This window comes from Heteronotia binoei, unplaced genomic scaffold (assembly GCF_032191835.1).
Source record: "Heteronotia binoei isolate CCM8104 ecotype False Entrance Well unplaced genomic scaffold, APGP_CSIRO_Hbin_v1 ptg000154l, whole genome shotgun sequence".
Taxonomy (NCBI): domain Eukaryota; kingdom Metazoa; phylum Chordata; class Lepidosauria; order Squamata; family Gekkonidae; genus Heteronotia; species Heteronotia binoei.
In genome coordinates this window covers 888501-915770 of record NW_026799997.1, presented here as the reverse complement: position 1 = coordinate 915770, position 27270 = coordinate 888501, and the positions used below count along the sequence as shown (strand labels likewise).

Here is a 27270-nt window from a genome sequence, read left to right as displayed (position 1 = left end):
TTTTTTTCCAGATATCCACATTCAGAAATGTAATTCTTAGTTTCATAAAAAATTATAAATGTTATGTTCCTCCAAATATTCTCTATTGACTTTCCAACACATCCAACCAACCATAGCTTTAATTTAAACTGGAAGACAGTCTTCCTGCTCCAGTGTCAATGTCAAAGCCAAAGAGCAGACACTGGTCTGTTTTAGATTATGGCTGCCATCCAGCAAGGGAGTATTTCCATGTGCAGCCAATGAATTCCCACTGTTACCTATTCAATGGTTTGTGCATGTAATCTTGGCTTTTCACAGTGACTGGTTAGAGCTGGCTACACATGATTTTTCTGGCCTGTAGCCATTATGAGCCTAGTTATTTACTAATGCTTTTGTACAGTTTTGAAACAACATATGTAGCCACAAGCAAGATACTTACAGAATTATACAGTTTGGGTGTTGTGTATGCAGTCCATGAGTTAATTATGAAAAGTGTAAATAAAGATCCAGAGCAAAGTACAAATTTATCTTTAATTAGAGTTGTATATTCCCATAACAGAAATAGTGAATACATTATACATTATAAAAACATTATTACTCTTCAATATGATTACAGCAACATAGCACTACATTTACTGCACTACATAGCATCAATTATTACACTTCTGCACACTTTCCGTAAATATGTGACTCCCAATAAACATAATTTCAAATTATAACAGTGGTTTCATTGGGGTAGTTGAATGCATGGATTCATAAGCTGTCCCGGGGGAAGGTGATCTTTCATTATAATACATTTATTATTTACTTGATCTTCATCTTTTTGTTTTTTCTCATGATGCACACATACATGTTAAAAGAGGAGAATTAACAATTGCAAGGACAGAGGTATCTTTTCTTACCATAACCACTACAACCTAAAGCAACTGTCAGCTGTGTGAGCAGGGGTGGGTGGGGTGGCAGCAAGAGAAGGAATTAAAAAAATTAGCATCCATATTTTGCTTTGTCAGCTTTCTTGTCTCTCGCCTCACTCATCAATGGTTTGCACTATGCTATAAAGATGGTTAACCAATATGAATGCTGGCAGTTATTGTTTCTCATATACTTGCACAATTCATACAGTAGTATTACGAGGAAGCTAAAGAGTGAACTTCCACTGCCTAAGCAGACTGTAAGTACCACCAAAACATACCAGACGCACACATGTAAAAGGTTATGGCTCAATAAAATAGCAATACTAATAAAATAGCAATGCAGCAGTCTGACTTAGTATCAAGAGCAACAACAAACACTGCAGCTTGTTTCAGGTTTCAAGTTGATGCCTTTTCTGTCACAGATACTGCTTTTTTATTTTTTCATCATAGAAGCAATGGTAGTGCTACTAACAAGAAACACTAACTAATTTGACATTTACATAAATTTATTAATACAAAAGCTGTGAGTAAAGATTAATCTTTAAAATGTATCAAGATCAGTGGTGGGCAGGATAGTTGTTATTCTACTGTGCTCAACGTTTTGGAAGATATCTGATATAAAGTCACCCATGTCAGTCCAAATAACTATTGTGACATCGTACAGTTCTTTAGAGCACAATCCTAAGCTAACAGCTACGTGGGCGTAAATGCCAGTTGTGCCATTCTAAGTCCCTCCACGCTGGCGGAAATGGGAGATACGCCCGTCTACGGGTGTTCGGACAGGCGCCCGCTCCTGGCTTCAGGTGGAGAGGTGCTGCTTCCAGCCAGTGGCACAACTGAGGCATAGGCAGCCACACGGCGCAGAAGGGGGCAGAGTCAGAGGCGTGCCCAGGCTTAGTTGGCTCCCCAAGAACTTTGAGCCCTGGCACGCCCCCTCCAAGAGGTGCAAAGTTACACCAACAAAAAGGCTGGCACATCTTATAAGCACCCGTTGATCCTGAAAATAGTACCCCCCCCCCGCTGCACGATCGCTGTTCCCCCCTCCTAGATAAATGTCCATTCCAGCCCTGCACACTTCCTTAGGTAGGGCGCGTGGCATGGGACTCTGTCTTGGAGCTCCCTGCCATGTGGACTAAGAGTGAGGGGTGAGGCACTGGTGGTGGGCACTGCACAGAGAGGGCACTAAGACAGTACAGAGCAAGCTCTTTGACATGCATGGAGGAGAGCAAAGTCTCTACTCTGTGGCTAACCTCTCCCGTTTCCAAGTCCCAACAGGTACCCGGCCTCCGGAGGCTCAGTGCATAAGGCTGGTCGCACAAAGAAAGGTGGGTGCGAGAGTGCACCCCAAACCTGCCTCCTCCTCCCCTTGCACAAGGCTGGGCGGAGGGACCATGCCGCTTGTTGCTGTGGCCCCTGCATGCCACTGGAGTCTCCCCCCCGCTCCCCCCCAAGGAGATGGTCTTTCCTTTGCCTCATCCCCATCCCTGGCAGGGCACCAGGTGCGTGGGGGGGGGAGTCTGGCAGCTGCTCTGATGCCTGTGGGTTGGCAGGTCAGTGACTGTCCCTTCAAGACAGTCCCTGGCCAAAACGCTGGCTCACGCTGCTGTGGGGGATGAACTGCAAGCAATCCAGGAGTGCTGTTGCCCCAGACAGGAGGCTGAGTGTCGGCTGGTCCCATAATGTGCTGAGGGGTGGGTGGGTGTGTTTTGTCAAACTCCCTTCTATGCTTCTGCTGATTCTGGCTGCAGGTGGCTTGGCACTCCTCCCCAGGTGCTCTGTTTTGCAGGTGGGGATTTGTTTCTGTTTTGCAGGTGGGGATTTGACAGAGCGGCTTCCAGTTTTGGAGAGTCCAATCCCCCCTGCTCTACTCAGTCAACTGTTTCTGCCCTCCTCTCAGTGTGGAGTCTCATGACCTGCTCTGACTTCTGGGATGTCATTCCACTTGACTCCAGCACAATAAAAACCTTAAATGTGTCTCTGTCTCTCTTTCCTGGCTTCTTCATCTGTCCCTCTGCTTCCCCCCACCCCACCACTCTGTTTGCAGGATCCCCAGGGAATGTCTAAGGGGCCAGATCGCTTGCTTTTGGGGGGGGGGAACAAAGAGTCACCTCAACACGAGGCTGGACAGGGGAGTCTGAGGTCTTTTCCCCACTCATACCATGGGAGGGAGGGTGGCCTCGGCCCAGGGGTAGCACCTCAGCCTGCCCGAGCCCATGAAGCAGATGACTTTGACCATATGCCTGTGATTGTTCTTTGTCAGGGGGTGGTGGTGGGGAACAGTGATCGGCTTCTCCAGGGCTGCCTCTCCCCACCCTGGCTGTCATGAGCAACGGTGCCTACGCCAGGACTGGCCAATCTGGCAGGCCTGGGATGCCCTCCCCTCCTGTCATTTCCACTGTGCGCCAGAAGTCTGCACTCCAGCAGAGTTGCCATGGGGATGGTCTCATATGCAGTGAGCTATGCTTCCCCCCCATGCTCGGGTGTGACTTAGCCCTTAGGAGTGGACGAACAGCGCCTCAATTACACCTACATTGGAACAGTCTGCTGCCACGTAAGCTAGGATTGGCCTGCCTATAAGACTGTACCAGCTGAGGTTTCAACTGGAAAGTTTGCTTGTTGGAAGGTAGCTATATAGCAAAACTGCACCATGAAAAATTCAATGAAGGGTACAGATGAATGACAGGACGGTACCTCATCAAAAATGATAAATTAGCTTTCAATACTTCTTTCCAAGAGGCATTATCTATTTAATATTTATTTAATGTAATTCATAACTGCTTTTAAACAGTAGTGAAATACTCTATTTTCTGCTGACAAATGTACTGAAAGGACACCATATAGTCCTCCAGACTCAGTTACAGCTCACAGATTCTATTATTGGTTTTACTTTACCTAAAGTAGTCAAAGATCATGACTAACATTTAAGTATTTGTATTCATAACTGTAAATGTGCCTACTGAAAACTGTCCTATTTCTATATATACACGCCAAAAATCCATCATGTTACAAGACTGGAAATCTGAATACTCTTAACCATTTTTGCTCTACAAGGAAGTATATAAATACTTGCTTGCTCATGCCTTGTCTTAAGATTTATTTGTTCATACACTGACATAGCTCTTTTTTATCCTACAGAGGAATAAAAATGTGCTGAAAACTTAAGCTACTGATTATGCTCTATTAAACAAGTTTCATTGCCTTATCGAAGTAATTAATTTTTCTGCATCACACTAATAATATTCTTATCATTACTGAAATGCTAATGCAATTTGAAACCAGAAACCAGCACATGATCAGTTATATTCTTCTTGTCACCAGAGACATAAAACTCCATTTTCTAAGGTAATAGTAGAACTTGTGTCATCACATTTTTGTAGCTGTAGGTACATAAAACTGCAAACCAAATTTCCTCAAAAATAAAGACTGAAAGACTGTATTCGGCTTGAATACAGCTTATGTTCATGTAAGGGGATCCCCCCCACCCCATTTCCTCTCCTTCTGTAGAAACCCTTTGCATCGCATCCCAATTTCCTGATCCTCAACAGCAGTTTTCCGTGGAGTCCAGGGGATATAGCAGGAAGGGAGAAGTACAGAAAACCATATTGATGCTTCTCATATTATTTAGGATCCAAGGAATCGCCTTCTTAAACATAGTCAGAATAAGAACAGTTACATTACATTTCAGTAACAGCAGGGTGCTTTTATCCATGACTGCTTGTTGAAAGAATACCAAGATAGTACAGATTTAACTTTACTGAACATAAAATGCTTGTGAGTAGTGTGGCTCATGAAAGCTCATACCCCTACCACAAATTTTGTTAGTCTTTAGGATGCTACTGGTCTCTTACTCTTTTCTCCTGAACATACAGTGTATCTATGAAAGTAGACCAAGAAGTCAACCTACTTCCTGCTGAAATCATTTTACAGTGTATTACAGCCTTGTGCACAATGACTATTGATTAATAACTGATCCACGTTACTAATCCACCAACAAAGTCTAACTGAGTAGTATCTCAGTAGCTTTTTGGCTTCAGGAGCATAGAATAAAATATAATTCCCTGCCATGCCCTGGCTGTGCATCCTTTAACAACCACTACCACTAACCTCTAATAGCATTTTCAATAATAACAATAAGGCTTGATTCATGATCTCCCATATGATGTAGTAACTAGAACTGTAAGATAAGTAAAAAAGAAGAAGCAGCATGTTTTAAGCCTATGCAGAGTACCTTCTACTGCCTCATCACTTAATTGCCAATCAGCCTTCAGAGAACAGCAACCTCCTCCACAATTAAGGTATGCTTCTATAAGGCATGGACCATAATTATCATTAGTACAATAACATGCCACAGAAGAAAGATATGGACAAAATTAATCTATTTAAAATATAGCCAATATTTCCAAAAATTTGAAACAATTTATTTGATAATTTGTGATAGGTGAACTTCTTTTGTAATCGGCAAATCTCAAAACAGTTAAGTGGGAAAATCTTTATTTGTGATGATTGTTCCCAGTTGATATATCTAATTGATGTAGTGACCTATATTTGAATACCACACTTATATTCTTGGGGGGGGGGGAGAGATGGGATGACAGAGGTCTCAGATCTTATGTCAGAGTTTAAAGTTAGACTTGACAACTGGCATATTTCATTTTACAAAATATACTGCCATACAGAAAATGGTTCCTACAGAACTGCAGTCAGAGGACTTCAAACTTTCAATATGGCTAAGAAAATAAATTAATGATTTATGTGTTCTGTTTTACTCAGCAGCCAAATTTGTTTTTTTATATCATTTACAGACAGTAGGCTACAAATCCATTTTAACTTTCATTTGTCCTTTCTTTTAAAATGATTCACAAACTCCTTGCTATTCCAAACACATGTGGCAATGGTGGGGTTAAACTTGTCACACACATTTTAATACTGAAGATTTCCTTTAATTTATGGCAGATATATTTTCAAGGAGAAAAATGCTGATGCTATCTTGGTTATAAGCTTGCCACTGAAATGATTTAGAGAGTTTTTTCCTTTCCACACAGTATCAGAATAAGACTGTTCTTTGCAAGCAATGAATTATAACTGACACTTCCAGCCTATTTTGTCTGTATCTTCTACTTCAGAAAAATGAGAAAACATAAATATTTATTCTATATATACAGAAGAGACATAAGACTCTGATAAAAAATGATTCATTACAAGATGATGAGTAATTGTTACTTATGTTATTGTTAGAACAGTAAAGGGCAAGGAACATTTGCCAGCTTTTAATTTGAGGGTATCAAAGGTTACTGAGCAACAAAACAGCAACACTTCTGTAATACACAAACAATAACTATTTTTAGCACAATGAATTTTGTTTCAAGAAGGCAGAGGACAGAATTACAAACAACCTGGGTTACAACACATTCAAAATTTAAAATATTCAAGTTAATGAAGACACTGCATACAAGAGCCAATGGCAAGTCACTGGATATTAATTAACCTTTTCCGTTATTCCATCTACCTCTTCCTCTCTAAGGACCCCCACATCTCAGAATGGTGGGTCTGCTACTGTGGTTCAAGATACCCACTTATGTTTAGCTGGGCAAGTGGCTACTATTTTTGTTTTTGTGGAAGATGGGCTAGAGAGGTTTGGCTTATAAAACACTTAGGTACATCCCTTACTTCAAATGGGAACTCTGAAATCTCAATTTTGGTCCCTTGGAGTTAACAAGTGGGATGTTTGACAATTTGGTCATCTTACCCATGCTGTTTATGCTAAACAATCAAATGAGACCATCCATAGAGGCACAGATCTATGCTAACTTAGTCCTCCAGAAGCAACCATCTCTGTTCTTGGCTGGTACCTAGATAGCACTGTCAGGTGGCTAAGAAAGTACAAGCTGCAACTGAATTCAGGTAAGGCAGAGGTGATGCTCATAAAAAAAAATCTGAAAGTCTGGAGGAAGCTATACTTGAAGTGTGTCTCTGGCAGAATGAGTAAGATGCTGCTTGGGAATACTTTGGACCCAACTATTGATGTAGATGCTGTTCTTATTCATGCTTGTTACCCTCAAAACCAGATTACCCTCAACCCAAACCATGATGATTCATGCTACAATAACTGCAAGACTAAGTTACTGCAATGCACTTTTCATGGGGACGTCCTTAAAGACAATGCAGGACGTTAAACTGGTTCAGGACTCAACAACTCATTTGCTTACAAAGACACATTATTTTTGTCATATTACATTTTTCTTGGACATTGTGTTTCTGGGTCTGGGTTGAAATTAACCTTTAAAGCTCTTCACAGCCATATACTTGAAGCCTCTCCCTCCATGAACCTGTGTGTCAACTCTGTTCATCAGGCCAACACCATTTGACAGATGAAATTTGAGCAACAGTGACACTTTTCAGGGCTTTTTGGTGTTTACCCCAATGGAAAAAGGTTGCCACTGGAAGTTAGAGCCTTTCTGTTCCTGCCCTAATTATGTATGGCCCACAAAAGTATTGTTCTTTTTGTGAGCAATTGGCCAAGACTCGAGGGTACTATAGTCAATTGATGATACTCAAAATTGCCATAAAAAGGTATGACTGTCTGACAGGTTATTGTGCCTGATTTGTAGTGTTTTGAAGTGGGGACTTTTACTATTTATATTATTACCTATGAACAGTCTTCAGCTTGCAGTTCTGCCAAGAAAGGCAATATAAAAATATTTTAACTAACTGTATCAATGCAAACTGCATTTTTTGCCAAAGTAGGATGATAAAACCCCTTGAATATTGCTTTTTTTTTTTTAACAGAATGCAAACTGGTAAATGGAGAAATTTAATGTGATTGGATATATAACAGCTGGTTGCAAATTTTTACCACCAAAACCAAAAACCATTTTTCTTCTGAAATTTGGGAAAGTCACTCCCTTTTGCAAGCAGAAGTTCAATGCCAAATTTCAGATTGATAAGACAAATGACCTCATTTATGAAGAACAGAATTTTCAAAAATTCTGAAAAATTCAGAATACTGAAATATCAAATTTGCCTTGAAAATTATCTTTATATTTTCATTCTAATCCTTTTTTAGACATGACTATTAAGGTTTGGATCAAATATCATGCTTTATTAGCACTTCAACTTCCTCTCTTACAAATTTCATGGGCCAACAATAGTTTTTACTAGGTCATTCATTATCTTCTTTTTTGATTTGGAGGAGGGTTGGCCTAATGCGTTTCTATATTATTTTAGCAGGGGGTCACATTAGATTTAGATACCAAACATGGTATAAATTTACCATGGTTTGAATATCTGCAAATCCAAAATTTTTTAAATATACATAAATTTGATTTTTCTTTAAGGGTTCTATTGTCTGAATATGAAAAAAAAAAGTATATGCAACCCTGATAAAAGGTTTAATATAAAAAATTATAAACTATTACTAAGTATCAGGTCTACTGATCTTCTTCACTATTAAAAGACTTGGTGTATGGACCTAAAATGCACTCTTACAGATTGATTTGGACTTCTTCACCGATTTTATCAAAATCTCTTAATATTCAACTGCAAGCATACAATGTGGTTGCTCGATGGTATTTGATGCCAACTCAATTATCACATTTTAAGCCCTCAGTTACTCCATATTGCTGGAAAAGGTGTAGTGCACATGGCACTTTTCATAATTGGTGGCTGTGTCTCCATATTGCTAATTTTTTTAAACAATTTTTTCCCTAAAACCCAGCCAATTACCACTTTCTCTCTTCCGTTCACCTCTGAAATTGCTTTACTGTCTCTCTGGGAAATTCCTAATATACGCAAATACGCTCAAGATTTAATGGAACTAATTTTTATGGCAGCGAAATTTGCTATATCTAGAAAATGGAAAACTGCTGAAGCTGCTTCATTACATTCTTGATCACTAAAAATGTGGGAGTATTTTGCCTCGGACAAGCTAACTTATGCTTTAGGGCAACCTCAGAAGCCTTCTCAAAATTCTTTTTTCTTAGCAAAATGGCATCCTTTTTTAAGTAAAGAATTTAATCTTGACAATGCCTTGATCCTGGCTTAACATTGATATTATTATTACTGCTTGTTATTGTTGGTAGTTTAAATTGGCTTAAGTTTTCTTTTTTCATTGTTTTATCTATTTTGTTTTCTTCATTTATTTGCATGATTCCTTTTGTAAATCCTCTTTTTTATCTCTTTGTAATCTCTTAAATTTCCAATAAAGTATTTGAACTGAAAAAAACCCGTGCCTTAACTATGTCATCACCCTTGTAATCAAATAACAAAGCTCAAATTAAAGACAGAACAAGAAGAAGAAGAAGATGATATTGGATTTATATCCCGCCCTCCACTCCGAAGAGTCTCAGAGCGGCTCACAATCTCCTTTACCTTCCTCCCCCACAACAGACACCCTGTGAGGTGGGTGGGGCTGAGAGGACTCTCACAGCAGCTGCCCTTTCAAGGACAACCTTGGCCTTGGGTCAGCCATAGCTCTGGCAGAGGTTGTCCTTGAAAGGGCAGCTGCTGTGAGAGCCCTCTCCAGCCCCACCCACCTCACAGGGTGTCTGTTGTGGGGGAGGAAGGTAAAGGAGATTGTGAGCCGCTCTGAGACTCTTCGGAGTGGAGGGCAGGATATAAATCCAATATCTTCTTCTTCAACCTCTGCCAGAGCTATGGCTGACCCAAGGCCATCTCAGCAGGTGCAAGTGGAGGAGTGGGGAATCAAACCCGGTTCTCCCAGATAAGAGTCCGCACACTTAACCACTACACCAAACTGGCTCTCCAGTCATAACAAGAAAGTCATAACTAAGACAGCATAAGTGAATGCTAATTAGAAATGTGAGGGCTAGAGAAAGCACTTGGTGTGTGTATGTGTGTGAAGTGCCATCAAGTCACTTCTGACTTATGGCAAACCTAAGAATTAACATTTTCCAAAACGTTCTTCAAAACATCATTAACAGCCTTGCTAAAGTCTGAGGGCTGTGGCTTCCTTGATTGAGACAATGCATATCATTTTTTTCCTGCTGCCTCCAACTTTTCCTGGCATTATTTCCTTTTCCAGTAAGCCTTGTCTTCTCATAATGTGACCAAAGTATGATAGCCTCAGATTAGCCTTTTTAGCTTCTAGGAAAGGTTCAGGCTACATTTGATCTATAATTCACTTTAGAAGTCCATGGTATCTGCACAACTCTCCTCCTACACCACATTTCAAATTAAGCAGCTTTCTTCCTGTCAGCTTTCTTCATTGTCCAGCTTTCATACCATGCATAATAATTGGGAATATTACAATGTTAGAATGGATTAAAATAAAAAAATATGAATTATGAAATTATGAAGCAGTAAAATAAGTTTAGATGTGATGTTAGAATTGCATACATTTTTCTTCAAATGTTTGTTGCTTCCCACATGTTGAAGATGACTGCAGCAAAGAGGCTTCGTTTCATGAGTTCTGGTCCCCTATAATCAAGGTCCCTTCTCCTCATATATCAAAAATATTTTGTTTGATATATGGCATGAACACCTATCTACTGACTTATCCAGACTTCCCAAGACTACAAATAACTGATTAGGAGGTGTTTTAGCAATAGTACCTCCAGTACTCAACAATGGATTTGAGATAAGAAAGGGTATTAGAATGGAATTCCAAGCCATCCATTTTCACAGTTGGTTCTCCTTCTGGAACTTCTGCCAATGCTGAAATCATAGGGTGTCCCTGTTCCTTCCCACAAGACCCTCCTTGTGAAAACAGGTGAAGCATGATTTTCTCCTTCTCCCATTCTGCTTCTCTGCCTGGAATTCATTCTCCATGACCTCCTATCAACTCCTATCTCTTAGCTTCTTCCTTACTGCCAGATGATCCTTCTCTACAGCATCCTCACTTGGCTAGGGAGTCCTTCCCTTGTTATTCCAAAAATCTCTTCCTATTTATCCCATTACAACTTTTGGTCCTTCTTTTGGCAGCCCCTCCCCTTTCTCCCTCTCTCTCTTTTCCTGGAGTAGTGATGTGGGAAGAACATGATTTGGACCAAAAATTAACTTTAACAGGATATTTAGCTTAAAGTGCACTAAGATTCTGCAAAAGGAACTGGGGGTTTTTTTGCTTTCCACATGTAAATTACTGCTGTATTGTGGCAATTGCTCATTGCCTCTACTATTTCCATCCCAATTCCCTTCTCAGTTCCACACCTCTACAAGGTATAGTTAAGTATCTGTCTTCCTTTTAATGTGTTGAAACTGGGTATTTTGTGTATTCAGAGTGCAAAATACCCTTTGTATGGCTGCCTTTGAAGACAATTTAGAAGCTTCAAATACTTTAACCTTAGTGACCTTTCTCAAACTACATGCAATTGATATACAATACCCGTTCAATTACAGTTACATTGGCTTCCACTTTGCTTCCCAGTGCAATTCAAGGCACTGACTCTGACCACAGTATCTTTTCCCTCCCTGATCTAAGGCAAGAATGGGAAGACCCTTTTGGCAGCTGTTCCCTAGTTTGTTTGTTTGTTTGGGGGGAAGAGTGGCCCAGTGGCATAGCATCTTCCTTGGATGCAGAAAGCTCTCACTTAAAATATCAGGTTGCAGATGTTATGAAAGACCAGGTAGAGAGCTGCTGCCAGGCAACTGGAACTTATTAAATCAATGGTCTGACTCAATGAAATGCAGTTTCAGTTCGATATTTTTTTTCCCCAGGAGAGGAGGCTGGCACTGTCCCCTCTGAATCTTCAGAATTGAAATTGAAATTGAAAACTTTTCTGGAAGTCACTTGAACTGACTGATGGCTGCTGATAGAGTCATGCTTCTATTTTACTGTGTTTCTACAGCAGTAGTAGTAGAAGATATTAGAGTTATATTCCACTCTCCACTTTGAATCTCAGAATCTCAGAGCAGCTTACAATCTCTTTTACTTTCCTTCCCCACAACAAACACCTTGTGAGGTAGGTGGGGCTGAGAGAGCTCTCCCAGAAACTGCCCTTTCAAGGACAAGCTCTATGAAAGCTATGGCTGACCCAAGGCCGTTCTAGCAGCTGCAAGTGGAGAAGTGGGGAATTAAACCCGGTTCTCCCAAATAAGAGTCTTTTTTGCACACTTAACTGCTACACCAAACAGTATCCTCTGTTTATGTTCTTTGAACATACAACTGTTTCTTAAATTGTTGTGAGCCACGCACATAGAGCTGAATAGCAGCAAATTAACCAACTATATAAAAACAAATCTGCTTATATGTGAGCTTATTCACCATATTCATAACCCAACATAGGTAATGGTAGGGTGAGAGGTTTCTTTTATAAACGTGGGATCAGACCAGTCTGCTCTTAATAGAACCTGAATGTTTGTTAAGCAACTGCTTCTATGTGATAGCTGCTTCATTCAAAAGCATTACATGATGAAGAAATATGTGAATGAGCTATCCCAATATATATTGCAATTTTTGCAAACACATTCAAGGTACATCTGAACCTGATTTTGAACAGGCTGTCAGACTATTAGAATGAACAAAAATTCCTGGTTTTAAACACGTTAACCCAAAACTAATAGCTATACAATAGATGCTGCTGTCATTTAAAGAAAATGCATCATTGTAAAATTCTATGAAATGAGACTTCTAACCAATGAATGCTGATTTTTTTGCCTTTAATCTCCTCTCAATACTAAGTTCATCAGAGTGTGACAATTAATTAACTTAATTAAGCTAACAATTATGCTCTTTCACAGGTCAATATCTAGAGCTACTTAGATTAATAGCACAGCTTGTAAAGTTAATCTTGTATAATGCAAATGACACTAAGTCAAGTATTAAATACCTTCTTGAGTAACAGAAGAAGTAGGGCCAAGTGTACTTTAAAGAAAAAGTTAAATAAAGACAAATGCCTTGGATTTGTGAAAATGTTTTAACAGAACTAAGCAACCCTGTCCTAAACAATCATAATAAATTAACTTGTAAGACCATATTCCCCCCCTTGTACACGATAAAAGAGATTTGTTTCTTTTAACAACAGTATAACAAAGGTGCAGATGTGAGTATGAGAGAGAGAAATGAATTTTTAAAGCACAGTCACAGTAGTAATCTTATAAAAATACCTTTCCTTTCATGCCATCTGGTGAAGAAGTTGCAAGCAACTAAGTTACTAAGGGCTGCCCAATCATGGCTCAGCTACAGCCCCACCCATATCGCAAACTAAAACAAAGAAGAGAAGATGCACTCTTGGCAATAGTGATACTAAGAGGAGGAAAATCTGTACTAAGGAGTGGAGAAAACAATGCTTTTATTTATTCAGATAATGTAAACAGACAAAATACAGGGTAAAAATGAAAAACACAATGAAATCCAACAGCACACAAAAACCTACAGCCTGTGAAGCTAATACAGATAAAAACCCAGGGACAAATATCAGTTCTACTACTGATCTTCTGGAATAATTGATTAATTTCCACATTACCAATTGTAATCTACATAATTGGTTTTAATATAATACTACAGAATTTATACTAGGAACTTCAGTTAAATTCACTTGGAATTACAAGTCCATCCTCCTTTTGATATTCAATTTTTAAGACCAGAAAAAAATAATTTTTGCTACTAGCACTGGCATTGTAAAACAACATGTAGTAACCTAACCAACAAAATGCAGCTCGAGTCCAACCTATAAACCAGTTTACAAGAATATTTAAATAGTATGAAACAACAGCAGCTACTACTTGAATTTAATGATGCATCATGGTGCCTGGACCTCATACAGACACAAATCCTGTTTTCAGAAGACATCCTTAGCTATGTAGATTTAAATAAGAATTGTCTGGCAAAACTCTGTAACATCATAAAATAAGATTTCTCGATTGATTTTCTCCTTGTTATAGTAGAGGGAAGAAAGCCCCTGGCTGCTAGGTTCTGTATCAAGGTCCTATATCAGTGTGTGTGTGTGTGTGTATTTTGGCCACTGTGACACAGAGTGTTGGACTGGATGGGCCAATAGCCTGATCCAACATGGCTTCTCTTATGTTCTTAGAATCTGTGTTTTCTCACATTTTTATTGATGTGAGACAACACAGATTGAAAGAAAGAAAGAAAGAAAGAAAGAAAGAAAGAAAGAAAGAAAGAAAGAAAGAAAGAAAGAGGAAATCTAGTTCTTTCTTTCTTTCTTTCTTTCTTTCTTTCTTTCTTTCTTTCTTTCTTTCTTTCTTTCTTTCTTTCTTTCTTTCTTTCTTTCTTTCTTTCAATATTTGATCCTATGCATTAGCTACTAGGGCTGTGGATAAAAGGGAGTAGGGGTGTTCATTTGGTTTGGTTGAACTAAAATAACCACTAATAACAGCTGATTCAGCTGTATTCTCTAATGTTATTCAGGGGCTGAATACAGCTGTCTGAATACCACCAAATCAGTACTTGATGGTATAGAGGGGTATTCGGCCCCATTAAACCCTATGGGCCATTGAAGTCAATGGCAAAATAGGATATAATGGATGGCAGCTAGGGGGCAATGGGTTTGAGGTAAAGGTCCCAAAATTGCAGGGCTAATGCAGGGGCCTCTCTCGCACATAAACCCTATGTTTCAAGAAGATTGGACCAGGGGGTCGAATATCTAGGGGCACCCAAAGAGAGCCCTTTCTCCCTATGTTGGGGGAAAAAACCTATCTGTCAACTTTTCCCACTGTAATCACTGTGGGAAAAATGACTCTTGCAGCAAGGGGGTTTGAGAGAGAGGCACCAAATTTGCAGGGCAGCTTCAGGTGCTTCTCTTCACCAGAACCCCCATGTTACAGAAAGACTGGACCAGGGGTTCCTATCCTAGGGGCACCCAAAGAGGGTCACTGCTCCCTATGGTGGGAAAAACTACCCCAGGCAGTAGTCAGATTCTGCTAGAAAATCTTTGCAGTGGAAAGTCAACTGTGGTGAGGGTGCTTGCTTGCAAGGAGCATAACAGTGCTATGTGCCCAGCAAAACAAGGTTAGTGTTAAAGGATTCCCCAAAGGTATTTGTTCTGTATGGCTGTGCAACTGCTTTGCATGCAGAAAGTCTATGCCTCATCTCTGCTGCTTGACACTAGTGCATTCAATGCACTGGTTCTGTGCTGCAGTCCCTGGAGAAAGCCCCCATCTCAATTTGTGAATCGGAGAGATTCTCTAATGTGAACTGTCCTGTGTATTGCACTGTCACTGACACAATCTTCAGTGGCCCATAGGGAATAATGGTGAGATGAGGGCACACTCTTTGGGTGCCACTAGAAACAGAACTTTTGATCCAATCTTTTTGAAACCTGGGAGTTCTGTGGGAGAGAGGCTCCTGCAGCTGTCCTGCAATTTTGGGGATGTATCTCTACCCTCTGTCCCCCAGCCGCCATTCATTATACTGTATTTTGCCATCTACTTCAATAGCCCATAGACTATAATGGAGCTCTAAATTCAGGAATAGCCAAATATCTCCCGAATCAGATTCTGGTACAAAATCTCATATTTGGGGATATTCGGCGTTCCTGAATATCTTGCCCCCGAATAACCCTGACTTTGGATTTTATCTTTTTTTTTTTTGCACATACCTAAAAGGAAGGTTGAAATCTTGCCACCAAGACTTATAAACAAGCAGACAAACTCGGTTACAGAACTTCTGGAACCATTTTGGTCAACATCTCAATTATTTGCATTAGCACAATTAATATTCAACTTGAGAACAGATCTGCACTTTTAAATACCTTTGCAATACTGAATTTTTTTTAAAGTTGGGTGTGTCTTGGGCTTTTAATAGCTAATATATGCAAGTTATTGTTTCTGCTGGAGTACTAAAAAGCAAATTTAAACATATGCTACAAACATGGACATACAAATCATATTGTTTGTTCATATCTACAATCTTGAAATAAATGCTAACAGAATGGATCTAAATATCTCAGAAGAAATTTAGTAGTAACTATTAATTCTCCTAATGTTGCAATTCAGCGCAGAATTAGGAGCACCTGAAATCATTTATTTCAGTTAAAAAATTTTTAAAAATTCAGTATTGCAAAGGCATTAAAACGTGCAGATTTATTCACAAGTTGTTCTCAAGATTCCTAAGAAAGGATGATTTAAATAGCTCATGGATATGCATTCTCCTCCCCTTGTAATATTCACACTGAAAGATCCAGCTTTAGAACAGCACAATAAAAGTGATTACACAAAAACTCAAAATTTTAAACAGATCCTGCAAAGCACCAGATCCTGCAGGCAGAACTCTCCTTGCAAGATCCACTGGAGCTCTGCTCAGCAGCCTGGTTTAAACCAGGACTATCCAACACAGCTCGCAAAGCAGCGGGTCATAGAATCATAGAGTTGGAAGGGACCTGCAGGGTCAACTAGTCCAACTCCCTGCACAATGCAGGAAACTCACAAATACCTCCCCCCTAAATTCACAGGATCTTCATTGCTGTCAGATGGCCAGCTAGCCTCTGTTTAAAAACCTCGAAGGAAGGAGAGCCCACCACCTCCTGAGGAAGCCTGTTCCACTGAGGAACTGCTCTAACGGTCAGGAAGTTCTTCCTCATGTTGAGCTGGAAACTCTTTTGATTTAATTTCAACCCATTGGTTCTGGCCCTATCTTCTGGGGCCACAGAAAACAATTCCACAACATCCTCTATATGACAGTCCTTCAAGGACCTGAAGATGGTGATCATATCACCTCTCAGCCACCTCCTCTCCAGGCTAAACATGCACAGCTCCTTCAACTTTTCTTCATAGAACTTGGTGTCCAGATCCCTCAGAATCTTTGTCACCCTCCTCTGGGCCCGTTCCAGCTTGTCTATATCCTTCTTAAAATGTGGTACCCAAAACTGAATCTCCAGGTGAGGTCTTACCAGAGCAGAGTAAAGCAATACCATCACTTCATGTGATCTTGACACTATACTTCTGTTGATACAGCCCCAAATTGCATTTGCCTTTTTAGTCGCCGCATCACTGTTGACTCATGTTCAGCATATGATCCACTAAGACCCCTAGATCCTTTTCACACATACTACTGCTAAGACAAGTCTCCCCCATCCTATAACCATGCACTGGATTTTTCCTACCTAAATGCAGAACTTTACATTTATCCCTGTTAAAATTTATTTTATTGGTTTCAGCTCAGTTTTTCAGCCTGTCAAGGTCATCCTGTATCCTGTTTCTGTCTTCTACTGTATTTGCAACTCCTCTCAATTTAGTATCATCTGCAAATGGAATAAGCATTCCCTCTATTCCTTCATCCAAATCATTTATAAAGATGTTGAAAACAGGACCCAGGACAGATCCTTGATCCTACATTTGTCATTCCTCTCCAAGAGGATGAGGAACCATGCACAAGCACTCTTTGGGTACGACCTGTCAATCAGTTACAGATCCACCTAATGGTAACAGAACCCAAACCACATTTTACCATCTTGTCAACAAGGATAGTATGCGGAACCTTATCAAGGTCACAGGCTCTGCTGGGGTTCTCCCCATAGGCTCCACTGGGGCTCTGCTCTGTTGGACAACCCAGTTTAAACTGGACTGCCCAACAAAGCCCATAAAGCAAAGGTGTCTGCAGGGAAGAGCTCAGCTGGGGCTCTCTTTGATAGTTTGGTCAAACAGCTCAAAAGAGCCCCAGCTGAGCCTGCAGGGAGAATGCCCCCCTCAGCTGTTTTTTGGGCTGCCTTCTGCAGTCCCTTCAAACACTCCCTGTTCAAAGGGATTGTGGAAAAAATCTCCAAAAGAAGCTGAGTGGTGGAAGCAATCTGCTCCAACTCCTCAACAACTGTTGTGCCAGGTTTTCCTGTAATTCCTGAATATATCTGGGATTTTTTCAGTTCTTCTGAAAAATACAGGATACATTTGAGATACCAAAATATACTTGAAAAATACTGATATATTTTCAGAATGCACACTCCTACATCAAGCGTATTGAGATTCAAGTAGACTTCTACGATTCTATCTCAAAAAGCTGCACACAGACAATACACAACACAACATATTATTAGGGACAGTGGAAATACTGCTCAGTAACTCAGAAAGCAATCAATAACCAATTTATATTTTTATTTAATGCTGCACAATACAAAATGTATATTGTCCCCAGATACTAGTTCCTCTTTTGTAACATGCAAATACCTTCCAACCTGAAGGAGGACCGGAGAGAACTTCTGACACAACCATTATCAGCACTTGAAACAGAGAGGGCTATAAATACTGAATTGTTCATATCATTATTTATATTTTAAGCTGTGATTAAGATATACTTAAAGCCTGGCAGAAGAACTCAGATGATGTCTGAACTATAAACAAAAATCCCTCATGAAAATGTTAGCGTCAAAGTCATGGCAACAGAACCATCTAGAAGATACTCCAACAAATATGGTCCACAATGTTCTACCACAGCCAAGTAGGAGACAAGGGGCACACTGCTTGCTAGGACTTATTTGCTGCTACAGAAAACGGAAACACATCTCATGATACTTTCAGCAGAAACTGAAAGTGTTTGACAAATTTCATGGGAAATTTTAAAATCAGATTTCCCCCAATTTCTTATAAGTCTCTAGTCATATTCCAAGACCCAAAAGACTATACTGATTGGGTTAAAATGTTTTATAGATACCCATGTTCAAGATATACATATGCAAGGCTGTCAAATGTATCCTATGATTCTAACTTAAGCCATCAGTGTGTGCAGTATGAGAATAAAAAGGTATCAAACTTCATCAGGAGTTTAAACTAATGTTCAATGCAGATGAATTTCTAACAAAAAAAATTTCCCTGCCTTACTGAAACTCACAATAGAATTTTATGAACTGTCTGAATATCTTATTAACTGGTGACGAAACATGACCTTCAAGTCAAAGAGAACTCTCCACAATTGAGAATGCACCATATAAATGTATAAAACAAATATATTTCAAGAAATATTAGAAACATGACAAAAATTTTAAAGTTATGCTGGACTTTATAAACTTTGAGACTAGCCATAAGCAGGAACAAGATAATACAAAGAATCCTATCCACTAAGATTACAGTTAGCATCTACCCAGCACCAGCTCTAGGGCACATGGCACCCCAGGCAGGCTCCCTGCCCGCCACCCCGCAGCGCTGGTTCCTACCGGCTTTGATGCAGGCGGCACAGCATCTAATCCTTTGAAGCGCATGTGGGAGAAGGCTTCTCCCCCCTCCTTCCTGGAACCGGAAGTGAGGGGGAGCAAAGCCTTCTCCCATGCATGCTTCAAAAGATTAATGACGCGCCGCCCATCAAAGCTAGTAAGGCCAAGCCTTGATGCACTCCTCTGATCGCGCCAGGGGGCAGGCAAAGCGCAAGGGAAGGGAGGGGACAGGCAGGCAGCAAACTAGGTGGTTGTCATGGGCACTGGGGGAGAGCCCAATTCGGCGCCCTTTCCTCCTGGCACCCTAGGCAACTGCTTAGTTTGCCTAGTGAGCAAGCCAGCCCTGCATCTACCAGTTTCATCTTTTTGACCTCTGTGCACCAAAAACACAAGGCATCTCTGACATCAGAGGAGGAACAAGGATGAGAAGTAATAGAAGACACACAATACCTAGAGACACAGAAAACAAAAAAAGAGAGAGAAATAGTTCCATTTTAGCAGCTTCAGCTTTTCAATGGAACCACCTTGGAAGAGCACCAGAAAACTAACTGAAGCAGAACTTCACTGAATCCAGCCAGTAAAGTAAATAAATCAGTCAAGATCACTCAGTGATCTTAACTGGCAAAATGAGGATTTGAACCCAGACCTTCCCAATTCCAGTCCATCGCTAGAACCAAAACACATTGGTTCACTAACTTTTAAAATTACATTTGAAAACATGGGAACTTCATTACCTGATAGACACTGAAACTCTGGGTTTCTTTTTGAACTCTGGGTGGATAGATTTATTAAGAAATAAAACTGCCCATAACCAGACTATTTTCAGGCATCTGGATGTCAAAGAAAATAAAAAACATGAGTACAAAGAATAGCCATGTTAGTGGTAGTGTTATCACACTGATTACCACAACACACAAACTGGAATTAGACAGAAAATGCACTGTCTTTTTGAATGGAAACAAACCAATATAAAGCAGAAAAAAATGTTGGATGATTTTTTTAAGGACCCAACAATCAAGTTTATTAAGATAACAGACACAGAATTCCTACCTCTTCTGGATGTTTCTGTGCCACCGATACCAGTTGTTCAGAACTACTTCTTGAAGTAGAGGGCACAACATTAGTTGGGGCCTCTGAGACCACCTCATTTGACGGTTCGGAATCCTGAGGGCAACAGAGACAAATAGACCCCTAAGTAGTATGCCAAAGCAGTACTCTGCAAGACAGCTTTAGCAAGGCAGTGTGGTCTGTCCCAAAATACTGAAACATTGTATTCGTGACCCCAAAAATTGTAATTTTCTTTGAGGTAACTAAAGCCATTTACCCTCTGTGTTTATTTGTACAATGGAGGTATAGATATTCCAAACAAAGGTATTTTGACTACTAATCAAAAATGTAATTTCTGCCCTTGAATCAACCAAGGACATAATTTAGCAAGTAACTTTGGGCATGAACTGAAGAGTACAAAATCAAGAGTTTACACACTGCTTTATCAAATTAAATTTTCCCCTCCCCCTCCTATCAAACTGGCATTTATGTAGTCTGAATTAGCATATTAGTTGGCCACAAATGCTGAAGGAATCAAAGTTGATAACTTTAAAGTTTGTGGCTAACGCTCCATTTTCAGTCAGCAATTTGCTCTATAAAGAGAAAGACATAGGAAGAACCTGGATCTGGAAAAAGTTTCACTATTATGCAAATTCATTGCTATAGGATCCAGGACCATAAAGGAGTTCTAAACTTCAGAGATTTACTGCTCAAAAGGCTTCTAGCTACCATTATACTTTTAATAGCCTCCTGATACTTTCCTGTATTTATTAACTGACCTGAATATGTTCATGCATAGTCTGCAATACCTGTATAGTCTACTAGCAGCAGGACCTTTGGAAAGAAAAGAAGTATCCCATAAGAAATGTACAAGCCTTAAGAATGTAGGGATTTATATTTTTATCTATCTATATCTATGTGAAATAATACAAACAGAACTGAAAGGCCATTTTTGCAAAGAGCTGAAAAACGCTTCAGCAAATACAGGGCACAATACAGTGACCTGCCACCCAAACCCAGAACTAAGCCCAAAAAGTGCATATATTGGTTTTAAGAATTATGCTGTCAAATTTCTGGTTCAAAATGTAATTTCACTCCTAGTTTCATCACATCATAGATTGGATAGAAATTAAGATGATGGAGTAAGAATATAATATGAAGTTCAATTTGAAACAATTTACTACTGTCAACATGTACCACTCACCTACAAGTCCAACTAAATTTAATAATGTACACAGACTTATTCACTTGTATCAGTTTGTAAAATCACAGAAAGGGCAAGCAGAATTACCTGCCTAGGAGTTGGTCTATAGGAGGGGACAAAATGCAGTTGCCAAAGTTGGCACAATACCTGTGATTACCAGTTTGACACTACTGAACAGTGAATCATGGAAGTCTTTACTGGTACTTCAGAGACTGAGAGATGAGACAGTTGAGAAGCACAACAAAAACCTAATACCTTTTCTCTCAGCCTCAGGGATGACAATGGCACCCAATCAGTTGCAATCGACAACAGCTCCATAAGATTGCTGGGCTGCTTCAAACATGAATAACCTGGCGAGAAATTCAGTTAGGCACCGGGGTGACTGGACACTTGGTTAGGATGTGCAGAGAGGTATACACTTTGCATCGCTCTGACACAGAATTTCTGATACCCACCTGTTATAAGACAAACCCAAAAACACAATAACAGAACACCACTAGTGGCCACACACAACTCTCAAATGAAAACAGTTCAATGTATCATCAACAACTTACAACCTCTATTGAATAGTGATAGCCCTCTTTCAAAAGTACTGAGGGGTAAACCTTTTCTTGCACACAGACAGCCCCCTAAACTCAAACAACTCCTCACCCACAACAATACAACATCTCATCTGAGCATGGACACTAGTACCAGAGCTTGCAATAAACCCAAGTGCCAACTTTGCTGCCACATACACCTGGACAACACAATCACTGGATCTAACAGCATTAACTACACCGTCTCAGGCTCATTCACTTGCTCATCTTCCAACATTATATATGCCATTAAATGCCAACAATGCCCTTCATAGGGCAAACAGGACAAACCCTCCACCAAAGGATAAATGGACACAAATCTGACATCAGGAATTACAGAACTGAGAAACCTATGGGGGAACACTTTAACCTTCCAAAGCATTCAATGGGTGACCTCAAAGTAGCTGTTTTACTGCAAAAGACCTTCAAGAACAGAATGGAGAGAGAAATTGCTGAATTACAAACTATTATGAAACTTGGAACAAACACCTCCCCAGGACTGAACAGACTTGTTTTGTTTTTTTATCTCATTACATATGCTAAACCCACTTTCACCAAGTAGGGCAATATATCCACAGTATTCCAATGTATTTCTCTTTTAGGATAGTGTATCAGAATAATGCTTTTGTATTAACATACCCAAACTAGGGATATTGGCTGTTCATCTCGTTACATATACTAAATCCATCTTCTACTATATTTTAATGTACTTTTTCCTAATGGCAAATTAGAATGATGTATATATTTATGTTTCATGTTAAAAGGTAAATTGGAAAGGAAAAACTTCTGGGAAAGAAATGCCTTATTTTTGACCCAGGTTTATTAGCAATAGAATAATTAACAGACATTCTCACATTCTGACATGTTACTGTTTTATGGTTTTCCATGATAATTCAACCCAGATCAAAGGTTTTCTGAATTTGTTAATTTTACTATTCTGCTATTGGTTTTTAACTTTGTACCTCTTGGCATTCCAAACCCCACCAGCTATATGTAGCTCTGCTTACTGTACCTCATTCCATGTCTGAAGAAGTGTGCATGCTTACGTTCTGAATAAAACCACAAAAGCTTACGTTCTGAATAAAACTACTTGGTCTTAAAGGTGCAATTGACTCCTATTTTGCTATGATAAATATTAGAAAACATGTTTGATCCAACCAATCCAGGTTATGGGTTAAAAAATGGAACGTACCTGAAGCATGCACGCCTTGTGAATATTTGGGTTCATGCAAAAAGCACATGCCCTTGAGATCTTTTGCAGGGATGCAGTGAAAGGTGACAAAAATGATTTATTGGTAAGAGAGTCTCTGTTGTCAAGACAACCAGGCTAACACTTCCAGTGCCATGCTGATGACAGTGACGGTAAGCAAATAAACTGCAGCACTACAACTGGGGGGATACAGCATGTAGGGCTGGTTGGTTAAGCAACAGCAACTTGCCTGCATATAATCTCAGCAAGCATCATGCATCTGGCTTTGTTTTTCCTTAATGATATCACATAGCAAATTAAGTTGGGCTATACTGTACAGTGTTGTCACAAGGACAACTATGTGACCATCTGATTTGCTGGGGCCACTCTAGGAATAAGAAAGAGTAATAACTGGTGCCTTATCAGACAAGGGTGGCAAAAAAATAGAAAATAAAAACCAAAGCTCAGGGAATTCAGAGGATTCTATTCCTTTAGGTTCTTAAGAAGCACCCAATTATATAATTTCCTGTGGAACAAAGTCTGGGTCTGGTAGCACCTTTAAGTTCAACATGAGAGCTTATACCCAGAATTAAACTTTGTCTTAAAGGTGTCACTGGACTCAACCTTTGTTCTATTGCTTCAGCCCAACGTGGCTACCCATCTGAATATACTTTTCTGTGATCAACATAACTATATGGAAACTAGGAATAAGGACCGTTGTGGAAAAAGTACAATGGGGTATAGAAAGAGGCTCTGGATAAGTGCCCCCTCTTCCTGTCTTTGCACCCATTCAAGTGAAGGCATTCACTTGCCCCACCTCAAGGGGAGCTGATTTCAACAATTTGGAGAGCAGTTGTAATTCTGAGTGATCTCCAGCCCTCAGCTGGAGATTGGCAACAGTGGCTCCACAGGAGGAAATGGCTGGTTTGGAGGGTGCAGTGGGTGCCACTGTACTGTCTGAGGTCCCACACATTCTGAAACCCCACCCTCTCCAGGCTCCACCACTTAAATATCCAGAAATTTTCTAACCTGGAATTGGCAACCCTATCTCCTTCTCTTTATCTGGCCCTCTGACTTCAGCTTTCTATTGCCTCCCCCCTCCCTGCAGCCTCTATGTAGGAAAAGGACAGTCTTTCTCCACAGTGTGTGTGGGGGGGGGGGGACCAAAGCAAGTTATTATCTCTCTCTGATAATGTTGTTGGTCTTAAGCACAGGACTTCACTCTCTCTCTGCCTCTCGCTCCCCCTCCCATCTCTCTCTCTGTATCTGGTCTGCTGCTACAGGACAAGAATCCCACCCCATAGTCTCTGACTGTTTCTTTTCCAGAGGAGGATAGCGTGGAGCCGTCAGCCAATCAAGGGAGGACTTTCTCTGGCTCTTTCCCTCCTTCTCCCAGCCAATTGAGGAAAGGCTTTGTTTCTCTCCTCTATGAAGCAGTGCAACAGGAAGCCCAGCCAATGGGAGAGTAGAGAGAGCCAGAAACTGCCAGAACCAAGGTTGGTTGCTAATTACTGACAGAATAAGCTTGGCTGGCAGGCAACAACCACTAGGGCTGGAGAGAGGAGCGGACCCACCCAATGGCACACCACTACTCTTGATTGATGGTTTGATGGGCCAAAGGTTGTTGCAGCACAATCCCAACCAATCAGGGCGCTCTGTTTTGACACCACGAAAGGATTTTATTATATAAAGGATAATGTGAACTAGGAGTATTGCTGAGAGTCTCCCTCCTTCCATCTCTCACATAGATGTATACTACATGAGAGCTGTTACTTATGGTATCGTCGCACATAAAGTTACAACATATGTACATTATATTGCTACCGTGTGGGTAGGCAAACCGGAAGATTGGAAGCTCTTACCGTGAAGCTTCCTTCTCGGTGGTCCTGGAGTGGGACGGTCCTAAACTGCCAGGGAGTAGGCTCCTCCTCCGGAACAGGGTTGTTGATCGCTTGATCCAGCCTGGGGGAGGGGCCGCTCCCTTAGGAACTCCTCAGTCCATAGAACAGCCATGCTCCCCCATCGACCTGGATCTATAAAACAAAATTCTGCATCATGGTAACAAACCACACGGAGACCATACTGATGTAACTCCATTTTAATAACTGCAAACAGCAGAAGTAATGGTAAACAGTCAGAACCAACCTCCACTTGACTGAGATAATACACTGGGTGGGATGGACCGTCCCACTCCAGGACCACCGAGAAGGAAGCTTCACGGTAAGAGCTTCTAATCTTCTGTTCTCCGGTGGTCCCTGGTAGTGGGACGGTCCTAAACTGCTGGGACATACAAAAGCAATATGTACCCTGGGCGGGGACCTCTACCTTCAGTGTATGACCTGTTGTAATACCCTGCGACCAAAGGCCGCTTCAGCCGCTGCCCACCTATCCACCCTATAATGCCTGGTGAAGGAATGGACAGAACTCCAGGTGGCTGCCCTACAGATGCCTTCTAGAGAGGAGAAGGACTTATATACTGCAGACGTAGCCGCTCCCCATAGGGAATGCGCCGTGACGCCTCCTGGAGGCTCCAGCCCTGACGCTGTATATGCAGACGAAATACACTGCCCCAACCACCTGCTCAGAGTAGAAGCAGAAACTGGTTTTCCCCGCGAGGGGGAATTAAAGGAAACAAACAAAGACTCCGATCTCCTAAAGTCCTTGGTTCTATCTATATAAAAACTCAAGGCCCGCCTCACATCTAACCGGTGCCACTCCTCCTCCCTCTCGTGTTTGGGATTAGGACAGAATGAAGGCAAAACCACATCCTGTGAGCGGTGAAACACTGAATTTACCTTAGGAACAAACGTCGGATCAGGTCTTAACACCACCCTGTCGTTATGGAAGGTACAAAGGTCCTTATCTACGGACAAGGCCTGCAACTCAGATACTCTGCGGGCCGAAGTTATCCCCACCAAAAAACAATGTTTTAAGGGTAAGGTCTCTCAGACTACAGGTAGCCATGGGCTCAAAAGGTGCATGACACAACGCCTTCAACACCACATTTAACTTCCAAGTAGGGAACCTATGTGCTGTAGGGGGATTTAACAAAGACACCCCCCTCAAAAAACGTTTAACATGTGGATGCAGTGTCAAGGAACCCCCTTTTCGAGTTCCACGCACCACCGAAATAGCCGCCACCTGTCTACGAAGGGTATTAGTGGCCAGCCCCTTATCCAAGCCCTCCTGCAGGAACAGCAACAGCTTCCGAACAGGTAACTTCAAAGGATCCCAGTCCCTTTCTGCACACCAACTGGAGAACACCCGCCAAGTGTTATTATACACCCGAGTGGTAGAACCCTTCCTAGATGCCAGCATAGTGTCAATCACTGTTGAGTCAAACCCCAACTTAAGTAACTGCGACCGCTCAACCTCCACGCAGTTAACTGCAACATGTCCGGTTGAGGGTGGAGTACTGCCCCTTGCGTCAGTAGCGTCTCGGATACTGGAAGACGCCAAGGCTTCTCCATCGACAGTCGCAAGACATCCTGGAACCACCCCCGTCTCGGCCAGAAGGGGGCAATCAGCACCAGCTCCACGGATTGTTGAAGAACCTTGTTCACCAAACGAGGAATCAGTTGCAGTGGCGGAAAGGCGTACAGTAGGCTGTCCGGCCAGTCGCAGTTGAGAGCGTCTACGCCCTCCGCCTGATCATGTCTCTGTTTTGCAAAGAACCGCTGCACTTGACGATTGTCCGCGGTTGCAAACAAGTCCACAGCCACTCTGCCGTATCTGCGTTGAAGAGCCTGGAAGACTCTCGTGTCCAGAGACCATTCCGTCTGATCCAGCCGTTGACGGCTGAGCCAGTCCGCTAGCCCGTTGTCTTTCCCGGCTACATGCACCGCCTTTATGGACAAGAGATACCTCTCTGCCCAACTCAGCAGGCTGTTGGCCTCGCTGCACAGTTTCCTGATTCTGGTCCCGCCTTGTCGGTTGACATAGGCTTTCGCTGTCACGTTGTCTGTCTTCATCAACGCGTGACACCCCTGAAGTGTAGTCTGAAAGCGTAACAACCCCAGACGAATCGCCCGCAGCTCCAACAGATTGATGCTCTGTCGAGACTCCAGCAGAGACCACTGACCTTGACACATCACCCCTTGAGAGTGCGCTCCCCAGCCGGAGCGACTGGAATCTGTCATCACCACTATCCTCTGCGGTTCCTTCATAGCAACCCCTTGTTGAAAGCGAAAAGGTTCTAGCCACCACTGGAGTTGTCGCCTCAGCTCCGGTGGGAGAATCACCATCCTGTGCAACTTGCGAGCTATCACGTTCTGATAAGGAAGCAGAAAGCGTTGCAGGGGCCGCA

General features: G+C 41.3%; 1 protein-coding gene across 8 annotated transcripts in view; it reads right to left on the bottom strand.

Annotated features, from left to right (window-relative positions):
* The window catches only part of LOC132590533 (PHD finger protein 14-like), a 169335-nt gene that overhangs the window by 19900 nt on the left and 122165 nt on the right, over positions 1-27270 (bottom strand). For 4 of the 8 annotated variants that reach the window (XM_060263452.1, XM_060263456.1, XM_060263454.1 and 1 more), the window contains one exon: positions 19997-20110. The exons of 3 other annotated variants lie outside the window; for them this stretch is intronic. In XM_060263452.1, coding sequence (XP_060119435.1) covers positions 19997-20110 — 114 coding nt within the window. Of the gene's footprint in view, positions 1-19996; positions 20111-20772; positions 20828-27270 lie in introns of those variants that run through there. One more of the 8 variants, XM_060263457.1, reaches the window with a different exon arrangement.